General features: G+C 57.2%; 2 protein-coding genes across 6 annotated transcripts in view; one reads left to right on the forward strand and one right to left on the reverse strand.

Moving 5' to 3' along the window:
- Positions 1–17,071, reverse strand: part of LOC134356365 (uncharacterized) — a 40,840-nt gene extending 23,769 nt beyond the window's left edge. Inside the window, exons 1-2 of one of the 2 annotated variants that reach the window (XM_063067275.1) lie at positions 16,678–17,071; positions 11,239–11,447 (exon numbers count right to left, since the gene is read on the reverse strand). In XM_063067275.1, the coding sequence (XP_062923345.1) occupies positions 11,239–11,447; positions 16,678–17,071 (603 nt within the window). Of the gene's footprint in view, positions 1–11,238; positions 11,448–16,188; positions 16,397–16,677 lie in introns of those variants that run through there. The other variant, XM_063067276.1, reaches the window with a different exon arrangement.
- Positions 1–19,237, forward strand: part of kiaa0513 (KIAA0513 ortholog) — a 231,748-nt gene that overhangs the window by 182,145 nt on the left and 30,366 nt on the right. Inside the window, exons 1-3 of one of the 4 annotated variants that reach the window (XM_063067278.1) lie at positions 16,586–16,736; positions 18,556–18,742; positions 19,088–19,227. In XM_063067278.1, coding sequence (XP_062923348.1) covers positions 18,616–18,742; positions 19,088–19,227 — 267 coding nt within the window. In that variant the 5' untranslated portion in view covers positions 16,586–16,736; positions 18,556–18,615. Of the gene's footprint in view, positions 1–16,585; positions 16,737–17,120; positions 17,327–18,555; positions 18,743–19,087; positions 19,228–19,237 lie in introns of those variants that run through there. The other 3 variants (XM_063067277.1, XM_063067280.1, XM_063067279.1) reach the window with 3 other exon arrangements.

The following is a 19,237-nucleotide window of genomic DNA, read 5'->3' on the forward strand; positions in this document are numbered from 1 at the left end:
CCTCAGCACTACCTACCCCTCCACCTATCTTCATATCATCCACAAACTTTGCCACCAAACCGTCAATTATATTATCTAAATGAAGTGGAGGATAAATGTGTGGCTGAGGGATTGGAGCAGGTAGCAGGGATTCAGATTTCTGGATCATTGGGACCTCTTTTGGGGCAGGCATGACCTGTACAAAAAGGATGGGTTGCACTTGAATCCCAGGGGACCAATATCTTGGCGGGGAGGTTTGCTACAGCTATTGGGGAGAGTTTAAACTAGGATTGCTGGAGGGTGGGAACCGAACTGAAGAGATGGAGGAAAAGACAGTTGGCTCACAAATAGAGAAAGCCTGGAGACAGTGCGAGAGGGAGGATAGGCAGGTGCTAGAGAAGGGACGCACTCAGACCGATGGTTTGAGATGTGTCTATTTTAATGCAAGGAGTATCATGAACAAAGCGGATGAGCTTAGAGCCTGGATCAGTACTTGGAGCTGTGATGTTGAAGCCATTACAGAGACTTGGATGACTCAGGGGCAGGAATGGTTACTTCGAGTGCTAGGCTTTAGATGTTTCAGAAAGGATAGGGAAGGAGGCAAAAGAGTTGGGGGCGTGGCATCATTGATCAGAGATAGTGTCACGGCTGCAGAAAAGGAGCAAGTCATGGAGGGGTTGTCTACGGAGTCTCTGTGGCTGGAAGTTAGCAATAGGAAGGGGTCAATAACTCTACTGGGTGTTTTTTTATAGACCACCCAATAGTAACAGGGACATCATGGAGCAGATAGGGAGACAGATTCTGGAAAGCAGTAATAATAACAGGGTTGTTGTGGTGGGAGATTTTAATTTCCCAAATATCGATTGGCATCTCCCTAAAGTGAGGGGTTTAGATGGGCTGGAGTTTGTTGGGTGTGTTCAGGAAGGTTTCGTGACACAATATGTGGACAAGCCTACAAGAGGAGAGTCTCTACTTAATGTGGTATTGGGAAATGAAACTGGTCAGGTGTCAGATCTCTCAGTGGGAGAGCATTTTGGAGATATTGATCACAATTCTATCTCCTTTACCACAGCATCGGAGAGGGATAGGAACAGACATGTTTGAAAAGCGTTTAATTGGAGTAAGGGGAAATATGAGGCTATCAGGCAGGATCTTGGAGGCATAAATTGGGAATAGATGTTCTCAGGGAAATGTACGGCAGAAATCTGGCAAATGTTCAGGGGATATTTGCACGGAGTTCTGCATAGGTACGTTTCAATAAGACAGGGAAGGATGGTAGGATACAGGAATTGTGGGGTACAAAGGCTGTTGTAAGTCTAGTCTGGAAGAAGAGCTTACGAAAGGTTCAAAAAACTAGGTAGTGATAGAGATCTAGAAGATTATAAGGCTAGCAGGAAGGAGCTTAAGAACGAAACTAGAAGAGCCAGAAGGGGCCATGAGAAGGCCTTGGTGGACAGGATTAAGGAAAACCCCAAGGTAATCTGCAAGTATGTGAAGAGCAAGAGGATAAGATGTGTGAAACCAGGACCAATCAAGTGTGACAGTGGAAAAGTGTATGGAACCGGAGGAGATAGCAGAGGTACTTAATGAGTACTTAGCTTCAGTATTCCATATGGAAAAGGATCTTGGAAATGTAGGGATGACTTGCAGCAGACTGAAAAGCTTTTGGAAAGCATCAAGTTGGATCAGTCACCGGGACCAGACGAGATGTACCCCAGGCTACTGTGGGAGGCAAGGGAGGAGATTGCTGAGCCTCTGGCGATGATCTTTGCATCATCAATGAGGGCAGGAGAGGTTCCGGAGGATTGGAGGGTTGTGGATCTTGTTTCCTTATTCAAGAAAGGGAGTAGAGATATCCCAGGAAATTATAGACCAATAAGTCTTACTTCAGTGGTTAGTAAGCTGATGGAGAAGATCCTGAGAGGCAGGATTTATGAACGTTTGGAGAGGCATAATATGATTAGGAATAGTCAGCATGGCTTTGTGAAAGGCAGATTGTGCTCTGCAAGCCTGCTTGAACTTTTTGAGGATGTGACTAAACACATTGAAGAGGGTAGAGCTGTAGATGTAGTGTACATGGATTTCAGCAAGGCATTTGATAAGGTACCCCATGCAAGGCTTATTGAGAATGTAAGGAGACATGGAATCCAAGGGGACATTGCTTTGTGGATCCAGAACTGGTCGGTGACCAGTGGTGTGCCTCAGAGATCTGTACTGGGACCCCTTCTCTTCGTTGTTTTTATAAATGACCTGGATAAGGAAGTGGAGGGATGGGTTAGTAAATTTGTTGATGACACAAAGGTTGGGGGTGTTGTGTATAGTGTGGAGGGCTGTCAGAGGTTACAATGGAACATTGATAGGCTGCAAAACTGGGCTGAGAAGTGGCAGATGGAGTTCAACCCAGATAAGTGTGAAGTGGTTCATTTTGGTAGGTCAAATATGATGGCAGAATATAGTATTAATGGTAAGACTCTTGGCGGTGTGGAGGATCAGAGGGATCTTGGGGTCTGAGTCCATAGAACACTCAAAGCTGCTACGCAGGTTGACTCTGTAGTTAAGAAGGCATACGGTGCATTGGCCTTCATGAACAGTGAGATTGAGTTTAAGAGCCGAGAGGTAATGTTGCAGATATAGGACCCTGGTCAGGCCCCACTTGGAGTACTGTGCTCAGTTCTGGTCGCCTCACTGAAGGAAGGATGTGGAAACTATAGAAAGGGTGCAGAGGAGATTTACAAGGATGTTGCCTGGATTGGAGGGCATACCTTATGAGAATAGGTTGAGTGAACTCGGCCTTTTCTCCTTGGAGCAATGGAGGATGAGAGGTGACCTGATAGAAGTGTACAAGATAATGAGAGGCATTGATCGTGTGGATAGTCAGAGGCTTTTTCCCAGGGCTGAAATGGCCAGCACGAAAGGACACAGGTTTAAGGTGCTGGGGAGTAGGTACAGAGGAGATGTCAGGGGTAAGTTTTTTTACGCAGAGAGTGGTGAGTGCGTGGAATGGGCTGCCAGCGGCGGCAGTGGAAGCAGATACAATAGGATCTTTTAAGAGACTCCTGGATAGGTACATGGAGCTTAGAAAAATAGAGGGCTATGGGTAACCCTAGCTAATTTCTAAGGTAGGGACATGTTTGACACAGCTTTGTGGGCCAAAGGGCCTGTACTGTGCTGTAGGTTTTCTATGTTTCTAAATCATGGACAAACAATGTGAAAAGTAGCGGTACCAATCCTGACCCCTGAGGAACACCACCAGTCACTGGCAGCCAACCAGAGAAGGTTACTCACTGCCGGTCAGCCATTCTTCTGTCCATACCAATATCATTCCTCTAATGATCATGGTCTTATGATACACATACATCCAAAACGTTTACATAAAATGAACACAGATCCCAAAACTGACTCCTGGAGAATCCCACTAGTCACAGGCCTCCAGTGAGAGAACCTACCTTCAAGCCAGCACCCTCTGCTTCCTATTCCCCTGAATCCCATAAGACACAGGAGCAGAATTAGTCCATTCAGCCCATTGAGTCTGTACCTCCATTCCATCATGGCTGATGGCTGATCCCTGATCCCACTCAATCCCACATTTGTGGACCGTCCCCACACTTCTTCTGACTGTGTTGGTCATTGACACAAATGACACATTTTACTGAATGTTCCGATGCACGTGACAAATAAAGCTCATCTTCACAACCATTTCAATAATCCATCAACCAGACAACTCCCCAGCATTCCCCTTGCCTGTCACCCCTCCCCAGCATTCCCCTCACCTGTTACCCCCTCCCCAGCATTCCCCTCACCTGTTACCCCCTCCCCAGCATTCCACTTGCCTGTTACCCCCTCCCCAGCATTCCCCTCACCTGTTACCCCCTCCCCAGCATTCCCCTCGTCTGTCACCCCCTCCCCAGCATTCCCCTCACCTGTTACCCCCTCCCCAGCATTCCCTTTGTCTGTTACCCCCTCCCCAGCATTCCCTTTGTCTGTTACCCCCTCCCCAGCATTCCCCTCACCTGTTACCCCCTCCCCAGCATTCCCCTCGTCTGTCACCCCCTCCCCAGCATTCCCCTCACCTGTTACCCCCTCCCCAGCATTCCCCTCACCTGTTACCCCCTCCCCAGCATTCCCCTCACCTGTTACCCCCTCCCCAGCATTCCCCTCACCTGTCACCCCCTCCCCAGCATTCCCCTCACCTGTTACCCCCTCCCCAGCATTCCCTTTGTCTGTTACCCCCTCCCCAGCATTCCCCTCACCTGTTACCCCCTCCCCAGCATTCCCTTTGTCTGTTACCCCCTCCCCAGCATTCCCCTCACCTGTTACCCCCTCCCCAGCATTCCCCTCATCTATTACCCACTCCCCAGCATTCCCCTCATCTGTTACCCCCTCCCCAGCATTCCCCTCACCTGTTACCCCCTCCCCAGCATTCCCCTCACCTGTTACCCCCTCCCCAGCATTCCCTTTGTCTGTCACCCCCTCCCCAGCATTCCCCTCACCTGTTACCCCCTCCCCAGCATTCCCCTCGTCTGTCACCCCCTCCCCAGCATTCCCCTCACCTGTTACCCCCTCCCCAGCATTCCCCTTGTCTGTTACCCCCTCCCCAGCATTCCCCTCATCTGTCACCCCCTCCCCAGCATTCCCCTCGTCTGTCACCCCCTCCCCAGCATTCCCCTCGTCTGTCACCCCCTCCCCAGCATTCCCCTCACCTGTTACCCCCTCCCCAGCATTCCCCTTGTCTGTCACCCCCTCCCCAGCATTCCCCTCACCTGTTACCCCCTCCCCAGCATTCCCCTCACCTGTTACCCCCTCCCCAGCATTCCCTTTGTCTGTTACCCCCTCCCCAGCATTCCCTTTGTCTGTTACCCCCTCCCCAGCATTCCCCTCATCTGTCACCCCCTCCCCAGCATTCCCCTCGTCTGTCACCCCCTCCCCAGCATTCCCCTCACCTGTTACCCCCTCCCCAGCATTCCCCTCGTCTATTACCCACTCCCCAGCATTCCTTGTCTATTACCCCCTCCCCAGCATGCCACCTGCCTGTCACCCCCTCCCCAGCATTCTCCTTGTCTGTCGCCCCCTCCCCAGTGTTCCCCTCACCTGTTACCCCCTCCCCAGCATTCCCCTTGTCTGTCACCCCCTCCCCAGCATTCCCCTCACCTGTTACCCCCTCCCCAGCATTCCCCTCACCTGTTACCCCCTCCCCAGCATTCCCCTCATCTGTCACCCCCTCCCCAGCATTCCCCTTGTCTGTCACCCCCTCCCCAGCATTCCCCTCGTCTGTCACCCCCTCCCCAGCATTCCCCTCGTCTGTCACCCCCTCCCCAGCATTCCCCTCACCTGTTACCCCCTCCCCAGCATTCCCCTTGTCTGTCACCCCCTCCCCAGCATTCCCCTCACCTGTTACCCCCTCCCCAGCATTCCCCTCACCTGTTACCCCCTCCCCAGCATTCCCTTTGTCTGTTACCCCCTCCCCAGCATTCCCCTCATCTGTCACCCCCTCCCCAGCATTCCCCTCGTCTGTCACCCCCTCCCCAGCATTCCCCTCACCTGTTACCCCCTCCCCAGCATTCCCCTTGTCTGTCACCCCCTCCCCAGCATTCCCCTCACCTGTTACCCCCTCCCCAGCATTCCCCTCACCTGTTACCCCCTCCCCAGCATTCCCCTCACCTGTTACCCCCTCCCCAGCATTCCCCTCATCTGTCACCCCCTCCCCAGCATTCCCCTTGTCTGTCACCCCCTCCCCAGCATTCCTGTCTGTTACCCCCTCCCCAGCATTCCCTTTGTCTGTTACCCCCTCCCCAGCATTCCCCTCATCTGTCACCCCCTCCCCAGCATTCCCCTCATCTGTCACCCCCTCCCCAGCATTCCCCTCGTCTGTCACCCCCTCCCCAGCATTCCCCTCACCTGTTACCCCCTCCCCAGCATTCCCCTCGACTATTACCCACTCCCCAGCATTCTCCTTGTCTGTCGCCCCCTCCCCAGTGTTCCCCTCATCTGTCACCCCCTCCCCAGCATTCTCCTTGTCTGTCGCCCCCTCCCCAGTGTTCCCCTCATCTGTCACCCCCTCCCCAGCGTTCCCCTCGTCTGTCACCCCCTCCCCAGCATTCCTGTCTGTTACCCCCTCCCCAGCATTCCCTTTGTCTGTTACCCCCTCCCCAGCATTCCCCTCATCTGTCACCCCCTCCCCAGCATTCCCCTCGTCTGTCACCCCCTCCCCAGCATTCCCCTCACCTGTTACCCCCTCCCCAGCATTCCCCTCGTCTATTACCCACTCCCCAGCATTCCCTTTGTCTGTTACCCCCTCCCCAGCATTCCCCTCATCTGTCACCCCCTCCCCAGCATTCCCCTCACCTGTTACCCCCTCCCCAGCATTCCCTTTGTCTGTTACCCCCTCCCCAGCATTCCCCTCGTCTATTACCCACTCCCCAGCATTCCCTTTGTCTGTTACCCCCTCCCCAGCATTCCCCTCGTCTGTCACCCCCTCCCCAGCATTCCTGTCTGTCACCCCCTCCCCAGCATTCCCCTCGTCTGTTACTCTCTCCCCAGCATTCCTTGTCTATTACCCCCTCCCCAGCATTCCTTGTCTATTACCCCCTCCCCAGCATTCTCCTCGTCTGTCACCCCCTCCCCAGCATTCCCCTCGTCTGTCAGCCCCTCCCCAGCGTTCCACTCGTCTGTCACACCCTCCCCAGCGTTCCGCTTGTCTGATACCCCCCTCCCCAGCATTCCCCTTGTCTGTCACCCCCTCCCCAGCATTCCACTTGTCTGTCACACCCTCCCCAGCATTCCCCTCGTCTATTACCCCCTCCCCAGCATTCCTTGTCTATTACCCCCTCCCCAGCATGCCACCTGCCTGTCACCCCCTCCCCAGCATTCTCCTTGTCTGTCGCCCCCTCCCCAGTGTTCCCCTCATCTGTCACCCCCTCCCCAGCGTTCCCCTCGTCTGTCACCCCCTCCCCAGCATTCCCCTCGTCTGTCAGCCCCTCCCCAGCGTTCCACTCGTCTGTCACACCCTCCCCAGCGTTCCGCTTGTCTGATACCGCCCTCCCCAGCATTCCCCTTGTCTGTCACCCCCTCTCCAGTGTTCCACTTGTCTGTCACCCCTTCCCCAGTGTTCCCCTTGTCTGTCACCCCTTCCCCAGTGTTCCCCTTGTCACCCCCTCCCCAGCATTCCACCTCTGTCACCCCTTCCCCAGCATTCTACCTGTCTGTCACCCCCTCCTCAGTGTTCCCCTTGTCACCCCCTCCCCAGCATTCCACCTGTCTGTCACACCCTCCCCAGCATTCCACGAGTCTGTCACCCCCTCCCCAGCGTTCCGCTTGTCGGTTACCCCCTCCCCAGCATTCCTCGTCTACTACCCCCTCCCCAGCATTCCTCTCGTCTGTCATCTCCTCCCCAGCATTCCCCTCGTCTGTCACCCCCTCCCCAGCATTCCCCTCGTCTGTCACCCCCTCCCCAGCATTCCCCTCGTCTGTCACCCCCTCCCCAGCATTCCACCTGCCTGTCACCCCTTCCCCAGCATTCCCCTTGTCTGACATCCCCTCCCCAGTGTTCCACTTGTCTGTCACCCCTTCCCCAGTGTTCCCCTTGTCACCCCCTCCCCAGCATTCCACCTCTGTCACCCCTTCCCCAGCATTCTACCTGTCTGTCACCCCCTCCTCAGTGTTCCCCTTGTCACCCCCTCCCCAGCATTCCACCTGTCTGTCACCCCGTCCCCAGCATTCTACCTGTCTGTCACCCCCTCCTCAGTGTTCCCCTCGTCTGTCAGCCCCTCCCCAGCGTTCCACTCGTCTGTCACACCCTCCCCAGCGTTCCGCTTGTCTGATACCGCCCTCCCCAGCATTCCCCTTGTCTGTCACCCCCTCTCCAGTGTTCCACTTGTCTGTCACCCCTTCCCCAGTGTTCCCCTTGTCTGTCACCCCTTCCCCAGTGTTCCCCTTGTCACCCCCTCCCCAGCATTCCACCTCTGTCACCCCTTCCCCAGCATTCTACCTGTCTGTCACCCCCTCCTCAGTGTTCCCCTTGTCACCCCCTCCCCAGCATTCCACCTGTCTGTCACACCCTCCCCAGCATTCCACGAGTCTGTCACCCCCTCCCCAGCGTTCCGCTTGTCGGTTACCCCCTCCCCAGCATTCCTCGTCTACTACCCCCTCCCCAGCATTCCTCTCGTCTGTCATCCCCTCCCCAGCATTCCCCTCGTCTGTCACCCCCTCCCCAGCATTCCCCTCGTCTGTCACCCCCTCCCCAGCATTCCCCTCGTCTGTCACCCCCTCCCCAGCATTCCACCTGCCTGTCACCCCTTCCCCAGCATTCCCCTTGTCTGACATCCCCTCCCCAGTGTTCCACTTGTCTGTCACCCCTTCCCCAGTGTTCCCCTTGTCACCCCCTCCCCAGCATTCCACCTCTGTCACCCCTTCCCCAGCATTCTACCTGTCTGTCACCCCCTCCTCAGTGTTCCCCTTGTCACCCCCTCCCCAGCATTCCACCTGTCTGTCACCCCTTCCCCAGCATTCTACCTGTCTGTCACCCCCTCCTCAGTGTTCCCCTTGTCTGTTACCCCTCCCCAGTGTTCCACTTGTCTGTTACCCCCTCCCCAGCGTTCCGCTTGTCTGTTACCCCTCCACAGCATTCCCCTCGTCTGTCACCCCTCCCCAGTGTTCCCCTTGTTTGTCACCCCCTCCCCAGCATTCCGCTTGTCTGTTACCCCCTCCCCAGTGTTCCCCTTATTTGTCACTCCCTCCCCAGCATTCCGCTTGTCTGTTACTCCTCCCCAGTGTTCCCCTTGTCTGTCACCCCTCCACAGCATTCCCCTCATCTGTTACCCCCTCCCCAGTGTTCAGTTTGTCTGTCACCCCTCCACACTCCCTGTCCAGACCAGCCGCTGTGTAACTTGATTTCTCAGCTCCTGCTGGAGGCTTCATTCTGAGATATTAACTGAGTTCCTCTCTCCACAGAACCTGTCCAACCAGCTCAGCATTTATCTTTATTTCAGCACGTCTTTATCATCACCTTTTGTCCCCATTTCGGGCAGATGGGGCGCATCAGCTGTGGTTGGCAGCTCCTCTAGAAAGAAACCTCCGATCTGAAACTTCCCCTGCCTTGTGGTTACACCCACTCACGGGGAAGGCTCTGGGAGTGATCCCCAAAGGGAAGACTGGAGCTGGGGTCTCTGAGGCAGTCCGACGTTGAGTTCAACGCTGACTGGCAACTCCTGCGATGCCACTGGTGCCGAACTGTATCGGTCTCTGCCACTCCTTTGGAATCATCAGCAGCGTGGAGAGGGGGAGCCTGGTACACGGGCAACAGCTCGCTCTCGACATCGTACTGATCTGCCTTGTGTATCATGTAAACAGCTGGGATGCAACATCCACGGTTGACCCTGATCCAGAATCATCATTTCATTTTAATTTACCAAAATCTCAGAGCTATTCACTCAGTTCCACGTTAATCTTCATTAGATAAAGCTGAAATCCTTGTCTGCCAAGTCCACTCCTCCTGCTCAACGGGTGATTCTCACATGTAATCACACAGTCTGGTGGTGTAGTGGTCAGTGTTACGCTTTCTAGTGCCAGTGTGCAGGGTTCAATTCCCATCGCGGTCTGTAAGGCATTTGTACACTCTCCCCGTGACCACACGAGTTTCCTTTGGGTGCTGCGGTCTCTTCCAACTTTCCAAAGATGTACAGGTTAGGTTAATCAGTTGTGGACGTGCTATGTGGATACTGGGAGCACTGAGGTACTTGCAAGTTGTCCTCGGCACATCCTCAGACTGTGAAGGTCATGAATGCAACTTTCAGTGTACCTGTGACAAACAAAGCTCATCTGTACATCTTTAATCTTTAACCACCTCGCCACCGTGCCTGTACTACTGAGAGTTACAGATACTGAGAAATGACCTACCAGCAGCAGGGAGAAGCTTTCTCAGTCTCTGCTAGTGAACCCAGCGCACACCCCCAGTGCTGTCAGCCGTGCACACTGTGCTGTCTGTACAATACATTAGGGGAGAATCAGACCATTCGGCCCATCGAGTCTGCTCCAACATTCCATCATGGCTGATTTATTAAATCTCTCAACCCCATTCTCCCTTAACTTCTGACACCCTTACTAATCAAGAACCCATCACCCTCTGCTTTAAGTATACTCAGTAACTTGGCCTTCTGTCAATGGCAATGAATTCCACAGATTTACCACTCTCTGGCTAAAGAAATTCCTCATCTCCTTTCTAAATGGATGTTCCTCTGTTCTGGAGCTGTGTCCTCTGGTCCTAGTCTCTCCCACTGTAAGAAACAGCCTCTCCACGCCCACTCTCTTGAGGCCTTTCAATATTCAGTAGGTTCCAATGAGACCCCCCTCCCCCGATCCAGTACCTCGGCTTTGAACACACCACTGACCCCAGAGTGCTGTCAGCCGTGCACACTGGGCTCTTTGTACAGTACCTCGGCTTTGAACACACCACTGACCCCAGAGTGCTGTCAGCCGTGCACACTGGGCTCTTTGTACAGTACCTCGGCTTTAAACACACCACTGACCCCAGAGTGCTGTCAGCCATGCACACTGGGCTCTTTGTACAGTACCTCGGCTTTGAACACACCACTGACCCCAGAGTGCTGTCAGCCGTGCACACTGGGCTCTTTGTACAATTACCTCGGCTTTAAACACACCACTGACCCCAGAGTGCTGTCAGCCGTGCACACTGGGCTCTTTGTACAATTACCTCGGCTTTAAACACACCACTGACCCCAGAGTGCTGTCAGCCGTGCACACTGGGCTCTTTGTACAGTACCTCGGCTTTGAACACACCACTGACCCCAGAGTGCTGTCAGCCGTGCACACTGGGCTCTTTGTACAGTACCTCGGCTTTAAACACACCACTGACCCCAGAGTGCTGTCAGCCGTGCACACTGGGCTCTTTGTACAGTACCTCGGCTTTAAACACACCACTGACCCCAGAGTGCTGTCAGCCGTGCACACTGGGCTCTTTGTACAGTACCTCGGCTTTAAACACACCACTGACCCCAGAGTGCTGTCAGCCGTGCACACTGGGCTCTTTGTACAGTACCTCGGCTTTAAACACACCACTGACCCCAGAGTGCTGTCAGCCGCGCACACTGGGCTCTTTGTACAATTACCTCGGCTTCGAACACACCACTGACCCCAGAGTGCTGTCAGCCGTGCACACTGGGCTCTTTGTACAGTACCTCAGCTTCGAACACACCACTGACCCCAGCGTGCTGTCAGCCGTGCACACTGGGCTCTTTGTACAATTACCTTGGCTTTGAAAGCGATGCAGAGCTTGATGTAGTGGCGATAACTGATGAGGTATGAAGCCTGTTGCCAGACGATGTTCACAAAGTCCACCACCCTCCCGTAGTGTTCTGTGCAGTGTCGTGTGACAGCGCTCCACAATGCAGCACAGGCGACTCGAAGTGACAGAGGCCCACTGTCAGTGAGGCTGGCATCCCACCCCTGCAGACAAACTGCAGGAGAAATCACACAGCACTCTGGGTTAATGAGGGCACCACTCCAACCTCAGCTCAGTGCTTGGTAACATGACAGGCTAATAACACGTCCGTTCTCTCAGCCTTGCCACAGTTTGTGTGGATTGCTAATAATGCGAGGTTGGACAAACCTGGGCTGTGTTCTCCGGCACAGCAGAGCCTGAGGGGAGATCTGATCCAGGTTTACAAGATTGAGAGGCAGAGACAGAGTAGACAGACAGTATCTTTTCCCCAGGGTTCAAATGTCTAATACCAGCGGGCATGCATTAAGATGAGGGGGTAATTTCAAAGGAGATGCGAGGGTCAAAATTTATTTTATAAATATAAGGAGTGTTGGGTGCTTGGAACACGCTGCCTGGGGTGGTGCTAGAGGCTGAAATATTAGAGACTTATAAGAGATGTTTAGATAGGCACACGATTGAAGAAAATGGAAGGATATGGGCATTGTGTAGGCAAGAGATTTGTTTAGTTAGCCATTTGATTACTAATCTGTAATTTAATTGGTTTGGCAAAATATTGGGGGCCAAAGTGTCTGTTCCTGTGCTGTATTGTTCTATGAACCATCTGTTCCTCACTGACAATCAAAACAATCACCAAGCTTCAATCCCTGGGCCCCTGTACCCCCTTTGCACCTGGATCCTCGACTTCCTCATCAAGAGACCACAGTCACTGTGCATCCGAAATAACACCTTATCCTCACTGACAGTCAACATCTGCACACCTCAGCCATGTGAAGCTAGACACAGCTCAAATGCCATTTAGAAATATGCCCATGACAGAACCATTGACAGAATTTCAGATGGTGACGAGACAGCACACAGGAGTGAGACAGATTGGCTGCTTGAGTGATGAAACAACAGAAACTTACACTCAACATCAGCAAGGCCAAGGAAATGGTTGAGGACTTCAGGAAGGGGAAGTTGAAGAACACACACCAGTCCTCAGTGAGGGTCAGCAGTGGAAAGGGTGAGCAGCTTCAAGTTCCTGAAGATCTCAGCTTCAGATCTCTGAAGATGCACAATCAGATAAGTGAACATGTGAACTATATATATAGTTCATTGTCCATTCAGAAATCAGATGGAGGTGGGGGAGAACCATCCATGCAAGCCAGAGTGTGGAGGCTGGAAAATACCGACAGCATTCCCCACACTCAAGGGACAAGTATTCTCTTACAACCCAACACATGCATTTGCCAGTGGTGCCACAGTTGTTCTACACTGTGAACAGACAACACACCTGGGCCCATGCACGTAAACAAATGACACCTTTGATCTGCAGAAAGGGGGGAAAAAAACACCCACCGCACTTCAAACCACCCCCCCGAAACCACCTCACCTCCGACCCACCCCCGAACCCACCTCACCTCCGACCCACCCCCGAACCCACCTCACCTCCGACCCCCCCGAACCCACCTCACCTCCGACCCCCCCGAACCCACCTCACCTCCGACCCACCCCCGAATCCACCTCACCTCCGACCCCCCCCGAACCCACCTCACCTCCGACACCTCCCGAACCCACCTCACCTCCGACCCCCCCGAACCCACCTCACCTCCGACCCCCCCGAACCCACCTCACCTCCGACCCCCCCGAACCCACCTCACCTCCGACCCCCCCGAACCCACCTCACCTCCGACCCACCCCCGAATCCACCTCACCTCCGACCCCCCCCGAACCCACCTCACCTCCGACCCCCCCCGAACCCACCTCACCTCCGACCACCCCCGAACCCACCTCACCTCCGACCCCCCCTGAACCCACCTCACCTCCGACCCTCCCTCACCTCCGACCCTCCCTCACCTCCGACCCCCCCGAACCCACCTCACCTCCCACCCCCCCGAACCCACCTCACCTCCGACCTCCCCCGAACCCACCTCACCTCCGACCCCCCCGAACCCACCTCACCTCCGACCCCCCCGAACCCACCTCACCTCCGACCCCCCCGAACCCACCTCACCTCCGACCCACCCCCGAATCCACCTCACCTCCGACCCCCCCGAACCCACCTCACCTCCGACCCCCCCCGAACCCACCTCACCTCCGACACCCCCCGAACCCACCTCACCTCCGACACCCCCCCGAACCCACCTCACCTCCGACACCTCCCGAACCCACCTCACCTCCGACCCCCCCGAACCCACCTCACCTCCGACCCCCCCGAACCCACCTCACCTCCGACCCCCCCGAACCCACCTCACCTCCGACCCCCCCGAACCCACCTCACCTCCGACCCCCCCGAACCCACCTCACCTCCGACCCACCCCCGAATCCACCTCACCTCCGACCCCCCCCGAACCCACCTCACCTCCGACCCCCCCGAACCCACCTCACCTCCGACCACCCCCGAACCCACCTCACCTCCGACCCCCCCTGAACCCACCTCACCTCCGACCCTCCCTCACCTCCGACCCACCCCCGAACCCACCTCACCTCCGACCCCCCCGAACCCACCTCACCTCTGACCCCCCCGAACCCACCTCACCTCCGACCCCCCCGAACCCACCTCACCTCCGACCCCCCCGAACCCACCTCACCTCCGACCCACCCCCGAACCCACCTCACCTCCGACCCCCCCTGAACCCACCTCACCTCCGACCCTCCCTCACCTCCGACCCCCCCGAACCCACTTCACCTCCGACACCCCCTGAACCCACCTCACCTCCGACCCCCCCGAACCCACCTCACCTCCGACCCCCCCGAACCCACCTCACCTCCGACCCACCCCCGAACCCACCTCACCTCCGACCCCCCCCGAACCCACCTCACCTCCGACCCACCCCCGAACCCACCTCACCTCCGACCCCCCCGAACCCACCTCACCTCCGACCCACCCCCGAACCCACCTCACCTCCGACCCCCCCTGAACCCACCTCACCTCCGACCCTCCCTCACCTCCGACCCCCCCGAACCCACTTCACCTCCGACACCCCCTGAACCCACCTCACCTCCGACCCCCCCGAACCCACCTCACCTCCGACCCCCCCGAACCCACCTCACCTCCGACCCACCCCCGAACCCACCTCACCTCCGACCCCCCCCGAACCCACCTCACCTCCGACCACCCCCGAACCCACCTCACCTCCGACCCCCCCTGAACCCACCTCACCTCCGACCCTCCCTCACCTCCGACCCCCCCGAACCCACTTCACCTCCGACACCCCCTGAACCCACCTCACCTCCGACCCCCCCGAACCCACCTCACCTCCGACCCCCCCGAACCCACCTCACCTCCGACCCACCCCCGAACCCACCTCACCTCCGACCCCCCCCGAACCCACCTCACCTCCGACCCCCCCCCCGAACCCACCTCACCTCCGACCCCCCCCGAACCCACCTCACCTCCGACCCCCCCCCGAACCCACCTCACCTCCGACCCCCCCGAACCCACCTCACCTCCGACCCCCCCGAACCCACCTCACCTCCGACCCCCCCGAACCCACCTCACCTCCGACCCACCCCCGAATCCACCTCACCTCCGACCCCCCCCGAACCCACCTCACCTCCGACCCCCCCCCGAATCCACCTCACCTCCGACCCCCCCGAACCCACCTCACCTCCGACACCCCCCGAACCCACCTCACCTCCGACACCCCCCGAACCCACCTCACCTCCGACCCCCCCCGAACCCACCTCACCTCCGACCCCCCCGAACCCACCTCACCTCCGACCCCCCCGAACCCACCTCACCTCCGACCCCCCCGAACCCACCTCACCTCCGACCCCCCCGAACCCACCTCACCTCCGACCCCCCCGAACCCACCTCACCTCCGACCCCCCCCGAACCCACCTCACCTCCGACACCCCCCGAACCCACCTCACCTCCGACCCCCCCCGAACCCACCTCACCTCCGACACCCACCTCACCTCCGACACCCCCCCGAACCCACCTCACCTCCGACCCCCCCGAACCCACCTCACCTCCGACCCCCCCGAACCCACCTCACCTCCGACCCCCCCCGAACCCACCTCACCTCCGACCCCCCCCCGAACCCACCTCACCTCCGACCCCCCCCCGAACCCACCTCACCTCCGACCCCCCCCGAACCCACTTCACCTCCGACCCCCCCCCGAACCCACCTCACCTCCGACCCCCCCGAACCCACCTCACCTCCGACACCCCCCCGAACCCACCTCACCTCCGACCCCCCCGAACCCACCTCACCTCCGACCCCCCCGAACCCACCTCACCTCCGACCCCCCCCGAACCCACCTCACCTCCGACCCCCCCCCGAACCCACCTCACCTCCGACCCCCCCCCGAACCCACCTCACCTCCGACCCCCCCCGAACCCACCTCACCTCCGACCCCCCCCCGAACCCACCTCACCTCCGACCCCCCCGAACCCACCTCACCTCCGACCCCCCCGAACCCACCTCACCTCCGACCCCCCCGAACCCACCTCACCTCCGACCCCCCCGAACCCACCTCACCTCCGACCCCCCCGAACCCACCTCACCTCCGACCCCCCCGAACCCACCTCACCACCACCCCCGACCCACCCCCCCCGAACCCACCTCACCTCCGACACCCCCCGAACCCACCTCACCTCCGACCCACCCCCGAATCCACCTCACCTCCGACCCCCCCCGAACCCACCTCACCTCCGACCCCCCCCGAATCCACCTCACCTCCGACCCCCCCGAACCCACCTCACCTCTGACCCCCCCGACCCGACCCACAGCATCTCCCCGCGTCCCGACCCGCCCGGGACCGTCACTCACCCCGCGTCAGCGGCTCCAAGCGGTGCCGGCAGCTGTACTCCAGCACCAGGCTGTACACCCGGGACCGGTCGGGCTCTTGGAGTGGAAGAGCGGGGACGGGGACGGGGACGGGGCCCGGGACCGGGACCTCTCCGGCCGGCTCCATGGGCCCAACCAACTCCGGACCCACCACCTGTCAACCGGCGACATGTCCCGACATGCAGGCGGGCGGCCGACCGGCCAGAATGAGCGGCTGCGCACCACTGACCAATCAGCGGTACGACCTGCCAGAAACCACCAATCACAGCCGTGTTGGCATCTGATTGGCTACTGATCCATTTAAACCTACCGCCCCCTATGCAGCATCACCGACCGGATCGTCTCTCCCTCGGCCGCCCGCCCGCCCGCCCGCCCGCCTCCCTCCCTCCCTCACCACCACTTCGGGCCCCGAACACTCGGCCCGCCTCCCTCACCACCAATCCGGGCTCCGAACGGGGAGGCGACACTCACCTGTGGCCCTGTTGGGCTCATTGTCCGTGTCCGGGTCCGCTGCGGCCTCCTGTATATCGGTGAGACCCGAGGGAGAGGGAGACCGCTCGGGAACACACGCCGCCGGGCCTGCTGAGTTCCTCCAGCACTGTGCGTGTGCGTGTTGCTGGGATTTCCAGCACCGGCAGATGTTCAAGCAACACACATCAAAGTTGCTGGTGAACGCAGCAGGCCAGGCAGCATCTATAGGAAGAGGCGCAGTCGACGTTTCAGGCCGAGACCCTTCGTCAGGACCGGCAGATGTTCTCCTGTTTCTGATAGCATGAATTTCCGGCAATGCCCCCCCTCCACCTTTCTCCATGTCCCATCCCCTCGCCCCCCTCTGGAGCTCCCCTCCCCCCTTTCTTTCTCCCATGGCCTCCTGCCTCTTTCACCAAACTTTCCGGGTCTTTACTTCATCCCTCCCCCTCCAGGTTTCACCTGTCACCTGGTTCTCTCTCCCTCCCCACATTTTAAATCTACCCCACAGCCAGCCCTGCCGAGGATCTCGGCCGGAAGCTCCTTTCCATAGATGCTCAGTCCTCCAGCATTTCGTGTGTTGCTCCGATTTCCCGGGTCTGTACATTTTCCATTGTATAGGGTGAAAATTGATTGGGTGCGCCGTGTGCAGGTACAGATACTATTGGTTACTATGTCCATCAATCATCATAACTCGATACGCTATTGGTGAGAACGGGAAGATCAGTCTGAGGGCGGGAAGTAGTCGGACTAAGTGAGTGGCAGTCTGCGGCAACGATTCACATACACACTGCCTTTGCCTCGGATCACTGGCATCCCCCCTCACCTCCCCACTCCCCTCAACTTCACAACCCAGACCCCCCCCACACACCCCCCCTTCATCTGTCACAGTCCAGACCCTCAGCCTTCCCCCACCCCCTCCCTTAACTTCACAACCCAGACCCCCCACACACTCCCTTCATCTTCACAACCCAGACCCCCCCACACACACACCCTCCCTTCATCTCACAGTCCAGACCCCCCCACACACACCCTCCCTTCATCTCACAGTCCAGACCCCCCCACACACACCCCCTCCCTTCATCTCTCACAGTCCAGACCCCCCCCACACACACACACCCTCCCTTCATCTCCCTTGTAGATGAACTTGGAGCAGACTCAGGCCATGTGGTCATGAGTGTATAGGAAGTACTTTGTAGGAGGCTGAGAATGCAACCTTGTGGAGCACCAGTGTTTAGAATAATCATGATGGAGGTGTTGCTGCCTGTCCTTACTGATAGCAATCTGTTGGCTAATCGTCAAGGACCCAGTTGCAGAGGGAAGCATTAACTCCCAGGCTCTGGAGTTTGCTTGGAATTCCAGAGTTGAAGGCAGAACTATAGTCAGTAGACTATATGTCTGATGTTGGTGTCTTCACAGTACAGATGCACAAGCGATGAATGTAAAGCCAGGGAGATGGTGTATACCATCAATAGGCAAGTTGCAGTGGGGCGAGGTTATCTGGAAAGCTGGAGTTGATGTGTGTCATGGACCAGACTCTTGAAACGCTTCATAATAGGAGATGTTAGTTGTCAAGGCATGTTACCTTGTTTTCTCAGGTACCAGGATGATAGTGTTCTTCTTAAAGATTGAAGCAGGGAGAAGTTAAAAATGTCTGCAAATACCTCACCAGCTGATCTGAGCTGGACGAAAGGACATAACCGGGGACACCATCCAGGCCCAGTGCTTCCCACGGGTTCATGTGCATCAAAGGCGGCGGGTGGTGACATACCAATCTGCTTCTGTTCCTAATGTAGCTGGAATGCATTAATCTCATCGGGTGGGGATGTGCTGTTGTTGCCAATGTCATCCCATCCATTTGTATTTCTGTTTATCTCCCAGGCATGTTCTGCAGAGCCACGCGTGACGGGTTTTCAGGCCCCTTCACCGGGTGATGGTTCCATGGATGCATTACTGAATTCGAGCGTGTGTAGCACTCCGGTCCGAGCAGGGGCTAGTGCAGTTCCCTTTGGACACGTGATTGTGAATGAGAAGTGGAGGGGTTCAGAGCTGGCTCTCGGCTGTCAGGGTAAGTGGGAAAGACTGGGAACAGACTGGCAGGACTGCTCCCTCTGCATCAAACCTCACTTGCATCTTCCTCTCTCCGGCCCTTGGCCTGACCCTGTTAACCCCACCCAGTGGTCTAGGCCATTATCCTGCCGAGGCCTCCCATCTCCAGCACTCTGAATGAAAATCTCATTGTGACTCTGTGACTTCCATCAGAATGATAGCAACTCCCTCACCCTCTGTCACTCCTCTGTCCTCCCTCCACCTCAGCTGCTCCCCTTCTCCTCAGCCCACTTCCACCTCTGCACTGTCCTTTTAATCTCAGAAACGTGGCTGACTGAGTGCTCTTGCATGCTGTTCCCTCCAGGCAGGATTACTGTCGTGTTTGAGGATGGTTTGGGCCTCGTCGATTTCCACCTCTCCAAACGACTCTGTGTCTTGTACATTTCTGAGGCAGACCTTGTGGCCGGAAATGGTTACAAAAGGAAACTTGTGCGATTTCGGAATGTAAGTCAGA

Source organism: Mobula hypostoma, chromosome 14 (assembly GCF_963921235.1).
Source record: "Mobula hypostoma chromosome 14, sMobHyp1.1, whole genome shotgun sequence".
Taxonomy (NCBI): domain Eukaryota; kingdom Metazoa; phylum Chordata; class Chondrichthyes; order Myliobatiformes; family Myliobatidae; genus Mobula; species Mobula hypostoma.